The sequence below is a fragment of the Ursus americanus genome, chromosome 25, assembly GCF_024610735.1.
Source record: "Ursus americanus isolate L20-20 chromosome 25, mUrsAme1.1.p, whole genome shotgun sequence".
NCBI classification, from domain to species: Eukaryota; Metazoa; Chordata; class Mammalia; order Carnivora; family Ursidae; genus Ursus; species Ursus americanus.
In genome coordinates this window covers 43986907-44003220 of record NC_142151.1, presented here as the reverse complement: position 1 = coordinate 44003220, position 16314 = coordinate 43986907, and the positions used below count along the sequence as shown (strand labels likewise).

The following is a 16314-nucleotide window of genomic DNA, read 5'->3' as shown; positions in this document are numbered from 1 at the left end:
ATTAAAAAAAGAATATAGAAGTTCTATACGGGCTGATAAAGGGTCACCTATGTGATGTTAACTGAAAGAAAGCAAGGTGCAAGTCAGTGAGTATGTGCTATCATTTGTGTGAAAAGAGAGGAAATAAGAATACATATCCACGTTTGTTAGTATTTACATTAAAATCTCTGAAAGGTTACCCAAGAAACTATTAAAAAACGGTTACCTGTGGGGGTGGAGGTGGGAATGGGGCACATGGAATAGGGTGGGAATTAGACTTTTCACCATTGATATTTTTATACATTTTGATTTTTGAGCTACCTGAATATATTGTTTACTCAAGAATAGAAAAAATTGGAAAGAAAACATAACGAATGCAAAACTATAATAATAATAAAGGGGCAACTCCAACTACAGGTGATTGTTGCTATTTTTTAGTTCAGGTCTGCTGTTGCTAGGCCTTCTGTTTTTGTTTTTTTTTTTTTTTCACAAGAAGCTGCAAGTTTCAGTATTGACAATTATTTTATTTAATTAATTAATTTATTTATTTAAAAATATTTTATTTATTTATTCGACAAAGATAGAGACAGCCAGCGAGAGAGGGAACACAAGCAGGGGGAGTGGGAGAGGAAGAAGCAGGCTCATAGCGGAGGAGCCCGATGCGGGGCTCGATCCCATCACGCTGGAATCACGCCCTGAGCCGAAGGCAGACACTCAACCGCTGTGCCACCCAGGTGCCCCAGTATTGACAATTATTTTAAAAAGTTTTAAAACAGGGGTGCCTGGCTGGCTCAGTTGATAGGGCATCAACTCTTGATCATGAGTTTGAGCCCCACGTTGGGCTTAGAGATTACTTCAACAACAACAACAACAACAACAACAACAACAACAACAACATATGCAAACCAAACAAAACCACCTGTGTGCGTGAGAGTTGGCTTTCCAGTGAGTGACCTTGCTTAGACTGTGAGCTTCGTGAGGGCAGGGCTATGGCCTTTTCTTCCTCTTTTTTTTTTTTTTTAAAATTTTTATCTTATTAAGTAAACACTATGCCCAGCATGGGTCTCGAACTCGCAGACTGAGCCAGCCAGGTGCCCCAATTGTGTCTTTTGCTCCCCATCTTATCTCTAGTGGCCACCACAGTGCTTGGCATGTACTAGATGCTGAACAAATATTGAAAGAAGGAAGGGAGGAAGAGAAGGAGTGTGGGGGGGGGGCGTCCAGAGGGCAGATAACAAAAAGTGGAGTGTGGTTATCCTCTGAGTATAGTTACTGCCTTCATTACAGCCCTTTGGATTCCCTTCACCTCTCTCCTGTGTCGGAGGTGTTCGATTTGGTCTCATTTTCTGTCTTTTGTCTATGACCCAGTTTTGGTTTATTTGTTTTAATCTCTGGAAGTCCTTGGGTCCTCCCTGTTCTAAGATAATATCATAATCTGTCTTCGTATCGGTCATTCAGTGGATCCTTTTCATCCATCCTTCTGTTCTATAAAGCTTTCTTTGATTTCTTTCCTCCCTTTTTCCTTCCATTTTTGCAACTTCTATTACTTGACTATTGGGCCTTTTGGTTTGATCTAAAGTTCTTTTCTTTGTCCATCTCTTTATATTTTTATCTTTCTGTGTGATTTTCTTGGCATCGTTTTATTTCTAATTTTTCATTTCGGTTGTCATATTTTTAAAATCCTAGAGTTTCTTCCTGTTCTCTGAGTATTCCTTTTTGAGGGCGACCTATTTTTTAATGAATGCAGTATCTTCTGGAAATTTTGAGGCTTTCTGCTGCTCCCTGTATTTCTTTTCTTCCACCAAATGCCTTTTTTCAGTTTACTGTTGTTACCTCTGTGGTTTCGGTTAGGGGCTTTCTTCCAGTGTCTGGTAATCTCTCGCTGGTTTCTCACCTTGAAGAGGGAGGCACGAAGGCATATGGGAGGCCCAAGTGCATGGATAGGCCATATTGACTTGCGGGCACCACTGACGAGGTGATCAGTTAAGGACTGAAATAAGAGCGTCAGGAGGTCTTTTCTCTGGGGCTATCGAGGTCAGTTTCTCTGGAGAGGAATCCTTTGGTCTCCTGGCCCTGGAGGGTTTACCCCTGGCCACTGGTTCTGAATGCTGGTTAGGAGAAAGGAGCTGATTTGCTAGTAACTTCCTCCTGATCCTCCTGTATTCGGCGCGGTGTCTCATGCTCACCAGCTCTGCCTGAAATCTCTAAGTCCCGGCCTCCCTAAGTCCCACCCTACCTGTTTCAGTTGCTCTAGAAAACAGATCTCTTGCTTCTTCAGAAGCAGGGGGAAAGGAGGGGAGTTGCCTGACTGAATAGGTGAGGGGGACGGTGGGGGTCTGATTGTTCCTTACACTTCTACAACTCCCTCCTGCCCTCCAAGATGGCTAATGTTTCCAATTCCTGGGCCTTTCTGGGCTTCTGCCCCAAGAACCAGCTTGTTTCCCATTGGTATAGCTTTCCGCAGACATACTGGTTTTGGCTTTCTGCCATGTGCTAAACCAGTTACCACTTCTCATCTGCTTTCTATCTTCTGCGATTATTGACATCTCTCATCTCTCCTCGTTTGCTTTATTCTTCTGAATTTAAAATTCGACTGATGTAATTTTAGTGGGGTTTCAGGAAGGAATAGTGGTAAACGTAGGTGTTTAATCTGCTGTGTTTAATTGGAATGAGCACAGAGACCATGGATTTATAGCAATATCAATTTGAATGGTTGGGTGGCTTTTACTAGCAGAATCCAGCGGTCCTGGTGGATTTGGTAAGAGAAGGATTAGCCAGCTGGATTGGAGTTTCCCCGGGTGGATTTGGAGGAAGGACCAAAGGGCCGAGGATTTGAGGATTTTGCACAGAGTGGTTGAAACAACAGAACATACAATCTAGGTCGCGTATGTGAAGGAAAGAAAGATATGACGGAGTTGATGATTAGAGAAGTTGATGGACTAGAGGTCCCATGAAGTCGGAAGAAACGTGAATTTCTTAACAAACCCTACTTGGTTCTACCAGCATCTTCTCAGCTAGGGGCTGAAGCCCTGTTCCTAAACTCTATTCATGTTTCTTTGCTTTATCATTCTATCTTGCAGGTTAATGTCCTTCTTCTTTTTAAAAAGAAAAACTCTGGGGCACCTGGGTGGCTCAGTCGGTTAAGTGTCTGCTTTCGGCTCAGGTCATGTATGATCTCAGGGTCCTGGGGTGGAGCTGGGCATTGGGCTCCTTGCTCAACAGGGAGCCTGCTTCTCCCTCTCCCTCTGCCTGCCGCTCCCCCTGCTTGTGCTCTCTCTCTCTGTCAAATAAATAAATAAAACCTTTAAAAAAAATAAAAATAAATGAAAGAAAAAGAAAATCTCTGGGTGCCTGGGTGGCTCAGTGGGTTGAGCGTCGACTCTTGGTTTTGGCTCAGGTCATGATCTCATGGGTTGTGGGATTGAGCCCTGATCAAGCCCTGAGTCAGGCTCTGCTCTCAGTGGGGAGTCTGCTTGAAGATTCTCTCCTCCCTCTGCTCCTCCCCCCACTCCCGTGTGCTTGCGCGCTCTCTCTCTTAAATAAATGAATGAAAGAAAGAAAAAGAAAAACTCTTTGCAGGCAGGGGCTCTTTCCTCCCTCAGGTAGCCAGGGCAGGATTCTGTATGTGGAACAAGGGTGGTGATGTCTCACTTCTCTGTTTATCCCTGGAGAAACTGGGAGTGTTCAGAGCTCTCACCTCCAGACTTCATTTCTGAGCTGTGACTTAGGTGGAAAGGATAAAGATGGTCCTGGGAGGGGAGGATGGAGTCTCCCCTACAACCCTTTCTTCAGAGCTTTGGAAAAAGCGTCCCTCCTGCTAGGAGACTCTCTCTGTTACCCAGTTGTTCCCTCCTTACAAACCCCTTGCAACCTGTTTTCTACCCCCCTTTCAACAGAAAAGTCTCTCTTGGCCTGCTTGCCACATCTACCGGCCTGAGCTCCTGTGAACCCCAGCAGATGCCTTGAAGGTTCTCTCTAGAAAACCCCTTATTTTACAGAAACGGAGGCCCTGAGGTGTCCTCACGCCTGGCCCAGTGGTCTTTGCAGCACCGCAAACTCCGGGCCTGAGAGAGCCTCGAGAGAGGCGATCGAGCATGACGGTTAGGAGCAGGGCCTTCAGAGCCCAGCACACCTGGGTTCAGACCCTGTGTGGCCGTGTGCTGGCGGCATGATCAGAACCAGTTATGCACATAGCTGCTCTGGAATCTCAGTGTAAATGTGGCTGATAAACTCACCCTAAACAGTTGTAAAGATGACAGTAACACATGTTGAGTACAGAGTGTGGCATGTCCTGCTTCATTGGTACCTATCTTTCGTGGCTCCTCCCCCTCGAGCCTTTCCACCCAAACGCCCCACTGCTGCCACCTATCAGGGGAGCTAAAGTGACACTGAGAAAGGATTGGCTCTTTCATTCTCAAGGCCAGCTCCACTTTCCCCCCAAACCCAATCTACCGAGGAGAAGTTTAAGGGTTGGACCACTAGGGTTCCTTGAACCTGTGTTTTCGACTAGGGTGGGGTCCAGTGACTGCTGACAGATTAAAGCAGAGCAACCCACTTTGAAGAAGGTTCCTCTTCATATTCCCTTACCTTCTCGCCCACTCAGCTGGGGGATTCCTAGGCCTTGGTGTTTTCCCCTCCCCCCGGCCATCTCTCTGAACATTTTCTCCCATGGGTATGGAGCCCATCACAAGGCTTCAGCTGTACCCTGACTCTCAGATCTGTTCTCTGTTCTAGCAGGTCATCAGAGCTTGGGTCCGACCGCCTCATTCCTCTGTCCTTTCCTCCCCACACCACCCCTATTCGGATGTGGCTTGCTCCTTGCCTGGTTTCCAGCAGCACCCTGTGAATTCTGCATCCTGTGCTGTAGACTGGTCTGAGCACCGGTCTCACCACATCATTCCTTGCCACCGAGTCTTTCAGTGAATTCCTGTTCATTCTTTCGTTCTTCTTTCGTTCCTCTTTCTTTCTTTCTTTCTTTCTTTCTTTCTTTCTTTCTTTCTTTCTTTCTTTCTTTCTTCCTTCCTTCCTTCCTTCCTTCCTTCCTTCCTTCCTTCCTTCCTTCTTTTTTTCATTTTATTTGTTTGAGAGAGAGAGAGAGAGAGAGCAAACACAGGCGGCGACGGGAGGGGCAGAAGCAGACTCCTCACTGAGCACGGAGCCCCAAACGGGGCTGGATCCCAGGACCCCGAGATCATGACCTGAGCTGAAGGCAGACACTTTATCAACTGAGCCACCCAGACTCCCCAATGAGTTCCTGTTTTCTGTAAGGTAAAATCTAGATCCCTGGGCCTGGCTGGCACTCAGGGCTCCCCATAATCTCATGCAACTCTGCCCACCCTGCCTTTGCTCCAGTGTCATCCTTGCAGCCCTCCCTTCAGTCGGCCAGGTGCCTTCACTGACCTTACATCAAGCCATGCTTCTTCCCCATGTTGGCTCATGACATCACCCTACCCCCAAATGTTCTCTTTCTCCCTTTTGCTAATCCCATTTCTCCTCCCTTCTTTCAAGATTCAGCTTCCATCCCACTGCAGATCCTCCCCAGCATGTGGGGTCAGCATCCAGCCTGCCCTGGGCTGTGACTGTGGCACGTGCCTCTGTGCCCTCCCTGCAGACAGGGAGGCTTTCTTAGTCCCTAGCACCTTGTCATGAACACAGTTGGTGCTCACTTCAGACAGCCGCTTTCTGTGTCTCGAGCCCTCTCAGCCTGCAAGGCACGGGATTACACTTGTTTAACAAAATGCTTCCTCAACATAACCCGTTTTCCTTCCTGCTCTAGGAGAGGGCTTCAGAAATCAGGATGGTTCTTTGGGGGCAGGGGTGCAAAGAGATAAACCATTTCACCTCCACCTATCTCAGGCTCCCTCCCCCTCTGTCTCCAGGGTCAGGGGCAGCAGCTTCCTGCCCTTCCCCTCCCCTTGCCTCCCTGCCACACATTCTCCCCTGAGTCCCCTCTCCAGCCCTGTGATCCACGGCGAGTCTTCCTGGCTGCTCTCTCAACCCTGATGTTAATGTTTCTGCTTTTCATTGCATTCCCCCCTTCTTCATGTCAGCTAATGATTATTCAGGGACTTATCTCAACCAGTTGTCCCTATCCCAAATCTCTAAGTTCTCTTCAGGGCAAGGGTCATGAGAGTGATCTCATGGTCATGTGACGGCTGCCTATACCTCACCCCCTCCACCGTCCTGGTCCTAGCACTCTTAAGAGCTAGTTGTGTGCCCTGCCTCCAGTTCACCTGAACAGAGACCTGAGTGGAAAGGTAAGCCTCTTGTCTCTGCCTGAGGCAGGCAGTGGCCACAAGTTTCCACCTGCTCAGCACTCACTGCCTTTTTCTTTCCCACCTGTTGCTACTGACGTTCTCCCTGGGCGCCTGCTTGCCCTTGTCTGTACAGCGAAGGCTGGGACTGAGCGGCAGGACTGGGGCCGTAGGCCTGCTCTGCGGTTGGGGCTCCAGCTGATGAGGTCCAGGTGGGATACCCTGGGCTGAGTAGGGAGTAACTCCTGCTTTGCTCACAGATTTTGTCCTGATGGCTGACTCTAAACCAGTCTTCTCCCTTGATGGGGACCCCATGGCTGCAGAAGCCTTGCTCCGGGATGTGTTTGGGATTGTTGTGGATGAGGTCATTCGGAAAGGGACCAGTGCCTCCGAGAAGGTGGGTCCTTTCCCCCTCCTCCTGCCCATCACACCTGGCTCAGAACTTTCCTCCTCCGACAAGGCTTCGCCCCAGAACTCATCACTGTCTCTCTGTGTGCTTCAGGGATTATATGCTGGGTTATACTGTGTATGAAATATTCCTAACTCGTCTTCCGCGCAAGCGGAGAGGTGGTTCGGGCAGCCGTTCAGTGGAGTGTCCCCGGGGCCCCCAGAACCTGCCGCTTCTCCCGCTAGGTGTGCGAGTGGAAGGAGCCCGAGGAGCTGAAGCAGCTGCTGGACCTGGAGCTGCGCAGCCAGGGCGAGGCGTCGGAGCAGATCCTGGCGCGCTGCCGGGAGGTGATCCGCTATAGCGTGAAGACCTGTGCGTCCTGGGCTGGGGCGGGAGGAGCGTCTGGTCCGTCCGCAGCTCCACTCTGAGCTCCCTGCCCCCACCCCCCCTTCTCCAGGTCATCCGCACTTCTTCAACCAGCTCTTCTCAGGGTTGGATCCGCATGCTCTGGCGGGGCGCATTGTCACTGAGAGCCTCAACACCAGCCAGTGAGTCATCTCGAGGCCCCTTCCCCCTGCTCCTACAAAGGCTTGGATTTGCTGGAGACATACCCCGGGGTAGGGAGGAGAACGGTTGTGCACCACCCCCCCTCCCTGTTTCCTGGCATCTCTGCTGGCTGCCTTTCTCCTTGTACCCTTTGGGCTCCCTTTCTCCCAGCTTTCTCATGCCTCCTGACCCCCCCAGTTCCTCCTCATTCTTTCTTCCCTGGCTCTTGGTCTCCAGGTCATTCCTCCCTTTGGACCTTTCCTCCCTCATTGTCTCCACCTCCTTTCCCTACTCCTCTGAGAGTCTGACCTGGCCAGCCCTCCCTCCTCTTTTCCCTTCTCATCGCCCCTCTCCTGGCAGGTACACTTATGAAATCGCCCCCGTATTTGTGCTCATGGAAGAAGAGGTGCTGAAGAAACTCCGGGCCCTGGTGGGCTGGAGCTCTGGGGATGGGGTCTTCTGCCCTGGTACGTGAGAAGGAGGGGGGCCTCTCTTTGGCCTTTTTGAGAGTTCCTCCTCCCCCATGATTTTCTTGCTCTATGCTGGCAGGGAGGGGTAATTCCTCTTTGTTTCCTCTCCAGCTGGGCTCAGGCCAAACCTGAGAGAAGCTGCCCAGTCCTCTGTATCCTCATGTTTGCCAAACAGTCCACGGGATCAGCACCGCAGTGCCCGCACTGGGGAGGGGAGGCACTGTGCTGGGGCAGCCCGGGCTATGGAGGGGAGTAATCCAGGGGATCTGCGAATCCCGGGTCTCTCTGGGCTATCAGCAAGCCCTTCGGAGAGCCCTGGGAGCCTATCACTCCTGCTTCTTTGATCAGTTCTCAGAGATGTCAGGGGGAGCAAGCTCCAGTTTTGACCCACTGCTCCTCCCTCTTGCCACCTTCCCTGCAACAGGTGGCTCCATCTCCAACATGTATGCCGTGAACCTGGCCCGCTATCAGCGCTACCCGGATTGCAAGCAGAGGGGCCTCCGGGCGCTGCCGCCCCTGGCACTCTTTACATCAAAGGAGGTGGGAAGAGGCTCAGACCTACCCTGGGCTCCTGCTTCTAATGTCCAGCCAGCTGAGTCTGCCTGCCCAGACCCATCTTGAGGGCCAGCCTGCCCCCAGGCAGAAGTGCTTCCTTTCAGTCAAGGGGCTGAGTAAACGTTCCGGTTCACCTTGCCTTCTGTGTGGAGGTAGCAAAGGGACAGTGAGTGCAGGGGACATAGTGGACCAGTAGCATCGGTGTCACCTGGGAGCTTGTCAGAAATGCAGAATCTCAGGCCCCACCCCAGACACATGGAATATGAATCTGCATTTGAACCAGACACCCTGGTGATTTGCAGGCCCACGAACGAACATTCGAGAAGCCTTGGTCTGCAGTCTCATCTATTGCAGCTCACACATTCACCAGTCTCTCTCTCCTCCCTCTCCTCCCTGCCCTCTTGCCCCTAGCCTAATCTGCCCTCTGCCTTTCTCCACAGTGTCATTACTCCATCAAGAAGGGAGCTGCTTTTCTGGGACTTGGCACCGACAGTGTCCGAGTAGTCAAGACAGATGAGAGGTAAAGGTCCTTCTGTTCACATGGCTCAGACCCAGCCTGGCACAGTGCGCCTTCCTGCTGCCAGAAGCTCTGGCCTCAGTCCCATGCCCCAAGTGGGCTTTTCTCCCCTTTCTGTTCCTACAGAGTTACCCCTTCTGTCAACCAATGCCTGCTGGAGACTCTCGCCCTGTCCCCTGAGATCCACTTACCCCTCTTAGGAAAAAATGAATATTATGGCCTCTGCGTAGCTAACCCCGCGTCATCCCGCTCGCAACAGTCCTCCCTCCTAGCTGAGAAAACCAGTTACTTCTTTACCCAGTCAGTTTTCTTTTCCAGAGGGAAAATGATTCCTGAGGATCTGGAAAGGCTGATCAGTCTGGCCGAGGCTGAGGTGAGAGAGGGGCACTGGGACAGTGGAGCAGAACCCCTTGGTCTTTTCTTGAAGGCTTCTCTGGGCTCTCCCCACTTAAGGCACCGTTCAGTCCCTCTTCTTGACCTCTGTGCCCATCTCCCTGGTGGGCTGAAGTGATCGGGGGAAGCCTGAGGAGCGAGGACACTCTGTGCTGCTCTCAGGGGCTTTGCTGAGACCCACGGGCAGGACTGGACCCCAAGAGTCAGGAGCAGGCCTGAGTCATTGAGCGTAATATGGAACTTACCACATAGGGTTGTTGTAAACGTTACATGAGTTAGTGTAAATGCACTTGGAACAGTGAAGGACTATAAATACTACTGGCCATTGTTGCTTTCATTGATATTATTGACGGACAGCACAGCCATTTAAAAGAATAAGGGGGGTATATGTATACCAATGTGAAAATTCCTGCATTATATATTTAAGTAGACCTATATGAAATACGTATAGTGTGTTACGGTATAGAATGAACACTTTGAACCTATGGTTATTTATTTTTACTTAAAAAATTTTTTAAAAAGATTTTATTTATTTATTTGACAGAGAGAGACAGCCAGTTGTCCCAGAGAGGGAACACAAGTAGGGGGAGTGGGAGAGGAAGAAGCAGGCTCCCAGTGGAGCAGGGAGCCCGATGTGGGGCTCAATCCCAGGACTCCGGGATCATGCCCTGAGATGAAGGCAGATGCTTAATGATTGAGCCACCCAGGCGCCCCTCAAAAATTTTTTTAAAGAGTTTATTCATTTGAGGGAGAGAGAGAGAGAGCATGGGGGGTTGGGAGGAGCAGAGGGAGAGGGAGAAGCAGGCTCCCCACTGAGCAGGGAGCCCGGGATCATGACCTGAGCCAAAGGCAGACACTGAACTGACTGAGCCACCCAGGTGCCCCAGAACCTATGGTTATTTAGAATAATATATACTTATTACTTAATAATATATACTTATTAATGTATTGATGTTACCTCTGAGTAGCAATGTGAGCAGCAACTAGAATAGTGGAGTACCACTTTTGTGGTATAAATAAATAGTTTTTTTTTGTAATTGCTGTATTGAGATATTCACATGCCATACAATTCACCCACTTACAGTGTGCAATTCAGTGGTTTTTAACAGAGTTGTGCAACCATCAGTACAATAAATACTACACATTTTCATCACCCCAGAAAAGAAACCACACACCCTTCAGCTATCAATCCCCAAATTTTCCCCAAACTCCTACGAGACAACACTAAGCGAGTCTGTGTCTCGAGGGATCTGCCTATTGCAGATTTTTCATGTAAGTGGATTTATACTATGCATGGTCCTTTGTGACGACCTTTTACCTGGCACACTCTCTTGGAGGTTCTTCCTTGTCGTAGCGTCTGTCAGCGCTGCACTGCTTTCCTTGCTGAGCAGTGGTCCGGTGTATTGGATCCACCACAGTTCGTGGGTCCGTCCTTCAGTTGATGACGAACACGTCTTAGCAATTCTGAGCGACGCCGCTCTGACCGTCTGCGTACAGGTTTTTGTGTGCATGGGTGTTTTCATTTCTCTTGGTGGTGTACCTGGGGACAGACTTGCTGACTCACACGGTAACTCTGTATTTAACTTCTGAGGAGCCACCAGACGGTTTTTTCCAAGTGGTTGTACCAGTTTCCAGTCCTACCAGCCGTGGATGAGGGTTCCAGTTGCTCCACATTCTCACCAACACTTGTTACTTCTCTCTTTTTTCCTAGTCTGTTTGTTTGTTTCAGTTGAAGTGTGATTAACATACAGTGTGAAGTTAGTTTCAGGTGCACAAGATCCTGATTCAGCGGTTCTATCTGTAGGGTACCCGGTGCTTGCCACGACAACTGTACTTGCCATCTGTCGCCGTGCATTACTACAGCGTTCTTGGCTAGACTCCCTACACTGTGCTTTCATTCCCGTGACTTGTTTCTTTTATAACTGGAAGTTTGTACCTCCTGATCCACTTTATCTACCTCCCCCAACCTCCCCCAACCTCCCCCAACCTCCCCTGTTTGTTTTCTGTATTTGAGTCTGTTTCTTCCTTTCTTTCCTTGTTCCTTTGTTTTGTTTTTTAGATTCCATATATAAGTGAAATCATATGGTATTTGTCTTTCTCTGACTTATTTCACTTAGCATAATACTGTCTTAATACATAATACATCCATGTTATTGCAAATGGCGAGATCTTATTCTTTTTTATGGCTGAGTAATAGCCCATGGTGTGCACGCATGCACGTGTATACTGTATCTTCTTTGTTCATCTATTAATGGACACTTAGGTTGCTTCCAGATCTTGGATAATTGTAAATAATGCTGCAATAAGCATAGGGGTGCATATATCTTTTCAAATTAGTGTTTTCATTTTCTTTGGGTAAATACTCAGTGGAATTATGGATCATATGATAATCTTATTTTTAAATTTTTGAGGAACAGTGTCTGCACCAATTTACATTCCTACCAACAGTGCACAGGGGTTCGCTTTTCTCCACACTGTTGCCAAGACTTGTTTCTTGTCTTTTTGATTCTAGCCCTTCTGACGGGTGTGAGGTGACAGCTCGTTGTGGTTTTGGTTTGCGTGTCCCTGATGCTGAGTGGGGTTGAGCATCTTTCATGTGTTAGCCATCTAGACGTCTTCTTTGAAAAAAAAATGTCCATTCAGGTCCTCCGCATTTATTTATTCATTTGTTTGTTTATGATTTTTAAGTAATCTCTACACCCAACGTGGGGCTTCTGCTTTTTTCCTGTCTAATCTGGATGCCTCTTACTGTATTTTCTTGCGTAGTCACCCTGCGAGAACTTCAGTACAATGTTGAATAGAAGTGGGGAAGGTGGACTTCCCTGTCGTGTTCCTGACCTTAGGGGGAAGGCGCTCAGTCTTTCAGCATCGAGTACGGTATTAGCTGTGGGGTTTGGGTAGTTGCCCTTTATTAGGTTGAGAACATTCCCTTCAACTCTTAGTTTGTTGAGTATTTTTATCAAGCAGGAGTGTTGGATTTTGTCAGATGTTTTTCTGTGTCTGTTGAGTTGTGGCTTTTCCCCCTTTATTCAGTTGGTAAGAGTGTATTACGTTAATTGATTTTTCGCTGCTAAACTGAGCTTGTGCTCTTGGGACAAATCATTTTGTCATAATGTGTAATTTTTTTTATATGTTGCTGATTTTGGTTTGCTAGTGTTTGTGGATTTTTGTATCTATATTCCGAGAGAAATTATTGTCTGAGGTTTTCTTGTGATGTTCCATCTGGCTTTGGTATCTGGGTAATACTTCCCTCATAGGATGAATTCAGAAGTATTCCTCTTCTGTTTTTTAAAATTTTTGTGGGGGCGCCTGGGTGGCTCAGTGGTTAAGCGTCTGCCTTCGGCTCAGGGCATGATCCCAGGGTCCTGGGATCGAGCCCCACATTAGGCTCCTCTGCTGCAGCCTGCTTCTTCCTCTCCCACTCCCCCTGCTTGTGTTCCCTCTCTCGCTGGCTGTCTCTCTCTCTGTCAAATAAATGAATAAAATCTTAAAAAAAAAAAAGAATTTTTGTGAAGAACTGGTATCAGCTCTTTTCTAAATGTATTATAGAATTCATCAGTGAAACCATAGGGCCTGGGCTTTTCCTTGTGGTCGTTTTTTAAAATAAAATTTCAAGTTCTTCATGAACTTTTGTACTATTCGAATTCTTGAAATAGCATTTTGATCTTCAAGACGTTAAAATTTTTTGAACGTGTGTGAGCTTTGGAAATAGACCAGCAGACAGACCTAAGATTGAGTTCCATCTTGGAGCTTCAGCTTGGGGGTAAATTTCTTAATTCCTCTGAATCTTAGCGTCCTCACTCGCAAATTAAGGGAGACAGTAGCATGTTGTAAGGTCGACAGGGCCCAGGTCAGGCATGCAATGAGAGTTTAGAGATGGCTCGGCCCCAGGCTCTGGGTAGCTATTAGGTCCCTTCACAGCCTGTTTCTCCTCCTGCATCTCTGCCCCAGGGTGCTGTGCCGTTCCTGGTTAGTGCCACGTCTGGCACTACCGTGCTGGGGGCCTTTGACCCACTGGAGGCCATTGCTGACGTGTGCCAGCGTCACGGACTGTGGCTCCATGTGGATGTGAGTGAGACTTGGGCCTGGGGTGGGGGTGAGCTGAGCCAAGGCCAAGGCCCACATTATTCCTTTTGCTCCACAGGCCGCCTGGGGTGGGAGCGTCCTGTTGTCACAGACACACAGACATCTCCTGGATGGGATCCAGAGGTACATACGGCCACCTACTTCCTGAATCCCACCCTTCAAATCCTTGACCCAGAGAATAGGCCTGGACTAGGGAGCTTCCATGGGAGTGAGAGAAGGAGGTTGGTGGGAGGGGTTTGGAGAGACGGTGGACTGGGGCTGGCAAATCAGACATCAGACATGGGGATTCTTCCTGACTGCTGGGCCGGGGTGAGACTCCAGCCCCTTTACTGAAGATTCGGCAAGGAGGGGGGCTGTGGTTGAGGAGCAGTGAGCTGACGGAGCTTTGCTCTGCCCACCGCAGGGCTGACTCCGTGGCCTGGAATCCTCACAAGCTTCTCACTGCAGGCCTGCAGTGCTCGGCTCTTCTTCTCCGGGATACCTCGGTGGGTTGGCCCTGCCCTCTCCTCCCTCCACCTCTCACCCTGGACCTCTGTCTTTTTCCCTGGCCCACCTTTGAGAGGGTCCTGGCCTTATTATGTCCTTCTCACCATCCCGTCTGAAGCTGAGTACCCGTGGCCACCCTCAGCCTCTGTAGTACCCCACCCGCTCCCCCACTATGGCCCATCTTCAAGCAAAGGAAAAGTTTCCAGCTGGCAGTTGTAATCGAAGGGCTCCTAGGCCGAATTTGGGAAGAACTCTGGGTTTTGGGAGAAAACCCGGAGAAAGGGGCCTGACTGAGCTGGCAGCCAGCCCGCCTGGTGCCAGGGAAGGAACGGGTGGGCTGAGCTAAGAAATCCCCCTGTGCGGCTCTGGACGAGGCCTCGGTGGAGAGGGTGGGGTCTGACAGTCCGCCCCCTGCGCCACCCCTCCAACCAACAGAACCTGCTTAAGCGCTGCCACGGGTCCCAGGCCAGCTACCTCTTCCAGCAGGACAAGTTCTATGACGTGGCTCTGGACACTGGAGACAAGGTGGTGCAGTGTGGCCGCCGCGTGGACTGTCTGAAGCTGTGGCTCATGTGGAAGGCACAGGGCGGGCAAGGGCTGGAGCGGCGTGTCAACCAGGCCTTTGCCCTTGCCTGGTAGGAGTGGGGGCGGTCCAAATTCCTCTCCCCTGGGGTTCTGTCTGGTCCAGTCCTGCCCCCACCCATTGCCCCGCTCCTCCCATGTTTCCTGTTCTCAGGGTGTCTTGGCTCATTCTCAGGGTCTCTTCTGTTTCTGTATCTCTGCTTTTCCTCCTCCATTTGTGATTTCTCTCTCTCTCTCTGTTTCCAGGTACCTGGTGGAGGAATTGAAGAAGCGAGAAGGATTTGAGTTGGTCATGGAGGTATGCACCCCCCTCCCCACCCCAGCCTATCTCCCACAGCACAGCCCTGATGGGGGAAGTGGGGCAGTGAGGGGGGATCGTCCCCCTTCCACAGCTCACACCTCCTCCTCCCTCATTCCTCCCAGCCTGAGTTTGTCAATGTGTGTTTCTGGTTCGTGCCCCCCAGCCTGCGGGGGAAGAAAGAGAGCCCAGATTACGGTGAAAGGCTGTCTAAGGTAGGCTCTCTTCTGGGCTCTCGGTAGCCCAGTTTAGGGAAGTGTGATGCTTCTGGTGTGTTTGTGCCCTCTGCTGGCTGTGAGTGGCATGGCAGGTGCCTTTGCTAGTCTTGCTCCTGAGGTGGGGGTGTGAATTGGAAGACAGCCCCAACTTGTCCGCATTTCTGTGCAGGTGGGGATAGGAAATAAGGTATGTTTCTGGAAAATGAAAAGAAGACAGGGATGTTACGGGACAAGTCACCAGTGTGCAGTACGTAGTCCGTGGGAGTTCTGCTGGGAGCTCGGGCCCAGGACAGCTGTGTGAGGCCTTATTCACTGATGCTGGGGGCAGAATAACTGTACAAGGCCGGCCCAGACATGCCTCCTCGAGGAAAGGAGATATGTCATGTCCCTAAGGATAGATTGGTACTAGGTGCTGCGGATGATCTGAAAGGACAAGAATGTTCTTGCCCTCAGGAATTATTCAGAAAGCTCAAGTTACCTATCTGAAACCAATATGTTAGAGGCAATCTTGTAAATTACGTGTTAGATTACAGGGCACAGATCACAAACATTCCAGGAATTCAGAGAAGGGAGAGGAAGGTGTTAAGGATGACAAAGGCTGGATGTTAGACTGAAGCAGTGTTGGCAGTCAGGGAACAGTCAGGATTTGGGAGAAAATGCTCTGTGTGACAACCTGGAGATAGATAAGATAGGAAATAATGCAGAGGCTGGAGAAGGCCGAGCAGGCGGGATGTAGTGGAAAAGATGACCTGGGGCCACGGTCAGGAGCCGAGCGATGAGTGCTCCCTCGGAAAGGCAGCTGAGTGAGAGGGAAGTGCGCCTAGGGGAGCCTAGAGAGGCTGCTGCTCGAAGTTCTCTCCACCCCTTCCACAGGTGGCCCCGGTGCTCAAGGAGCGCATGGTAAAGGAGGGCTCCATGATGATCGGCTACCAGCCCCATGGGACCCGGGGCAACTTTTTCCGCATGGTTGTGGCCAACCCCGCGCTGACCCGGGCTGATATGGATTTCCTTCTCGACGAGCTGGAAAGGCTAGGCCAGGACCTCTGAGCCTCCCCTCGCTGCTGGCCCTGACACCGCCCACCCTCACCGTCTCTGTGCCTTCCCTTCCCGTGTTCTCCGGAACAGAGTGACCTTAACCTCTCTATGCCTTGACCCACTAACTCTCTCATTAAATATTTGCTGTTAGGAGAATATTTAAATCAACTACAGTGTATCAAGATGATGGAATGGTACTCTGCCGTTAGAATTGTGTTTACAAAGAAGATTTTTATTGATATGAGAAAAGATAATTTAATATAATATTATATTGAAAAAGCTGGATACAAGATTTTATATATAGTAATATCTGAGCGGTGTCCAACATACATAGGAGAAGACTGATAAAATGAAATATGCCAAATATTAACAGTTTTCCCCGGGATGGGATTATAGGCAATTTAAAATTAATTTTTTTATTCCTTTTGTGCCCTTCCCTTATATTACATAACGAATAGGCTTTACTTTTATAATAGGGAAATAATAAAAGTTAAACCTTCAACTATA

General features: G+C 49.4%; 1 protein-coding gene across 6 annotated transcripts in view; it reads left to right on the top strand.

Annotated features, from left to right (window-relative positions):
* The window catches only part of CSAD (cysteine sulfinic acid decarboxylase), a 24627-nt gene extending 8313 nt beyond the window's left edge, over positions 1 to 16314 (top strand). For 2 of the 6 annotated variants that reach the window (XM_045800959.2, XM_045800958.2), the window contains exons 2-15: positions 6494 to 6630; positions 6867 to 6993; positions 7079 to 7169; positions 7528 to 7634; positions 8062 to 8177; positions 8633 to 8712; positions 9028 to 9082; positions 13054 to 13170; positions 13247 to 13311; positions 13592 to 13673; positions 14110 to 14309; positions 14503 to 14554; positions 14680 to 14769; positions 15646 to 16314. In XM_045800959.2, the coding sequence (XP_045656915.1) occupies positions 6505 to 6630; positions 6867 to 6993; positions 7079 to 7169; positions 7528 to 7634; positions 8062 to 8177; positions 8633 to 8712; positions 9028 to 9082; positions 13054 to 13170; positions 13247 to 13311; positions 13592 to 13673; positions 14110 to 14309; positions 14503 to 14554; positions 14680 to 14769; positions 15646 to 15819 (1482 nt within the window). In that variant the 5' untranslated portion in view covers positions 6494 to 6504 and the 3' untranslated portion in view covers positions 15820 to 16314. Of the gene's footprint in view, positions 1 to 5487; positions 6237 to 6493; positions 6631 to 6866; positions 6994 to 7078; positions 7170 to 7527; positions 7635 to 8061; positions 8178 to 8632; positions 8713 to 9027; positions 9083 to 13053; positions 13171 to 13246; positions 13312 to 13591; positions 13674 to 14109; positions 14310 to 14502; positions 14555 to 14679; positions 14770 to 15645 lie in introns of those variants that run through there. The other 4 variants (XM_045800960.2, XM_045800957.2, XM_087855864.1 and 1 more) reach the window with 4 other exon arrangements.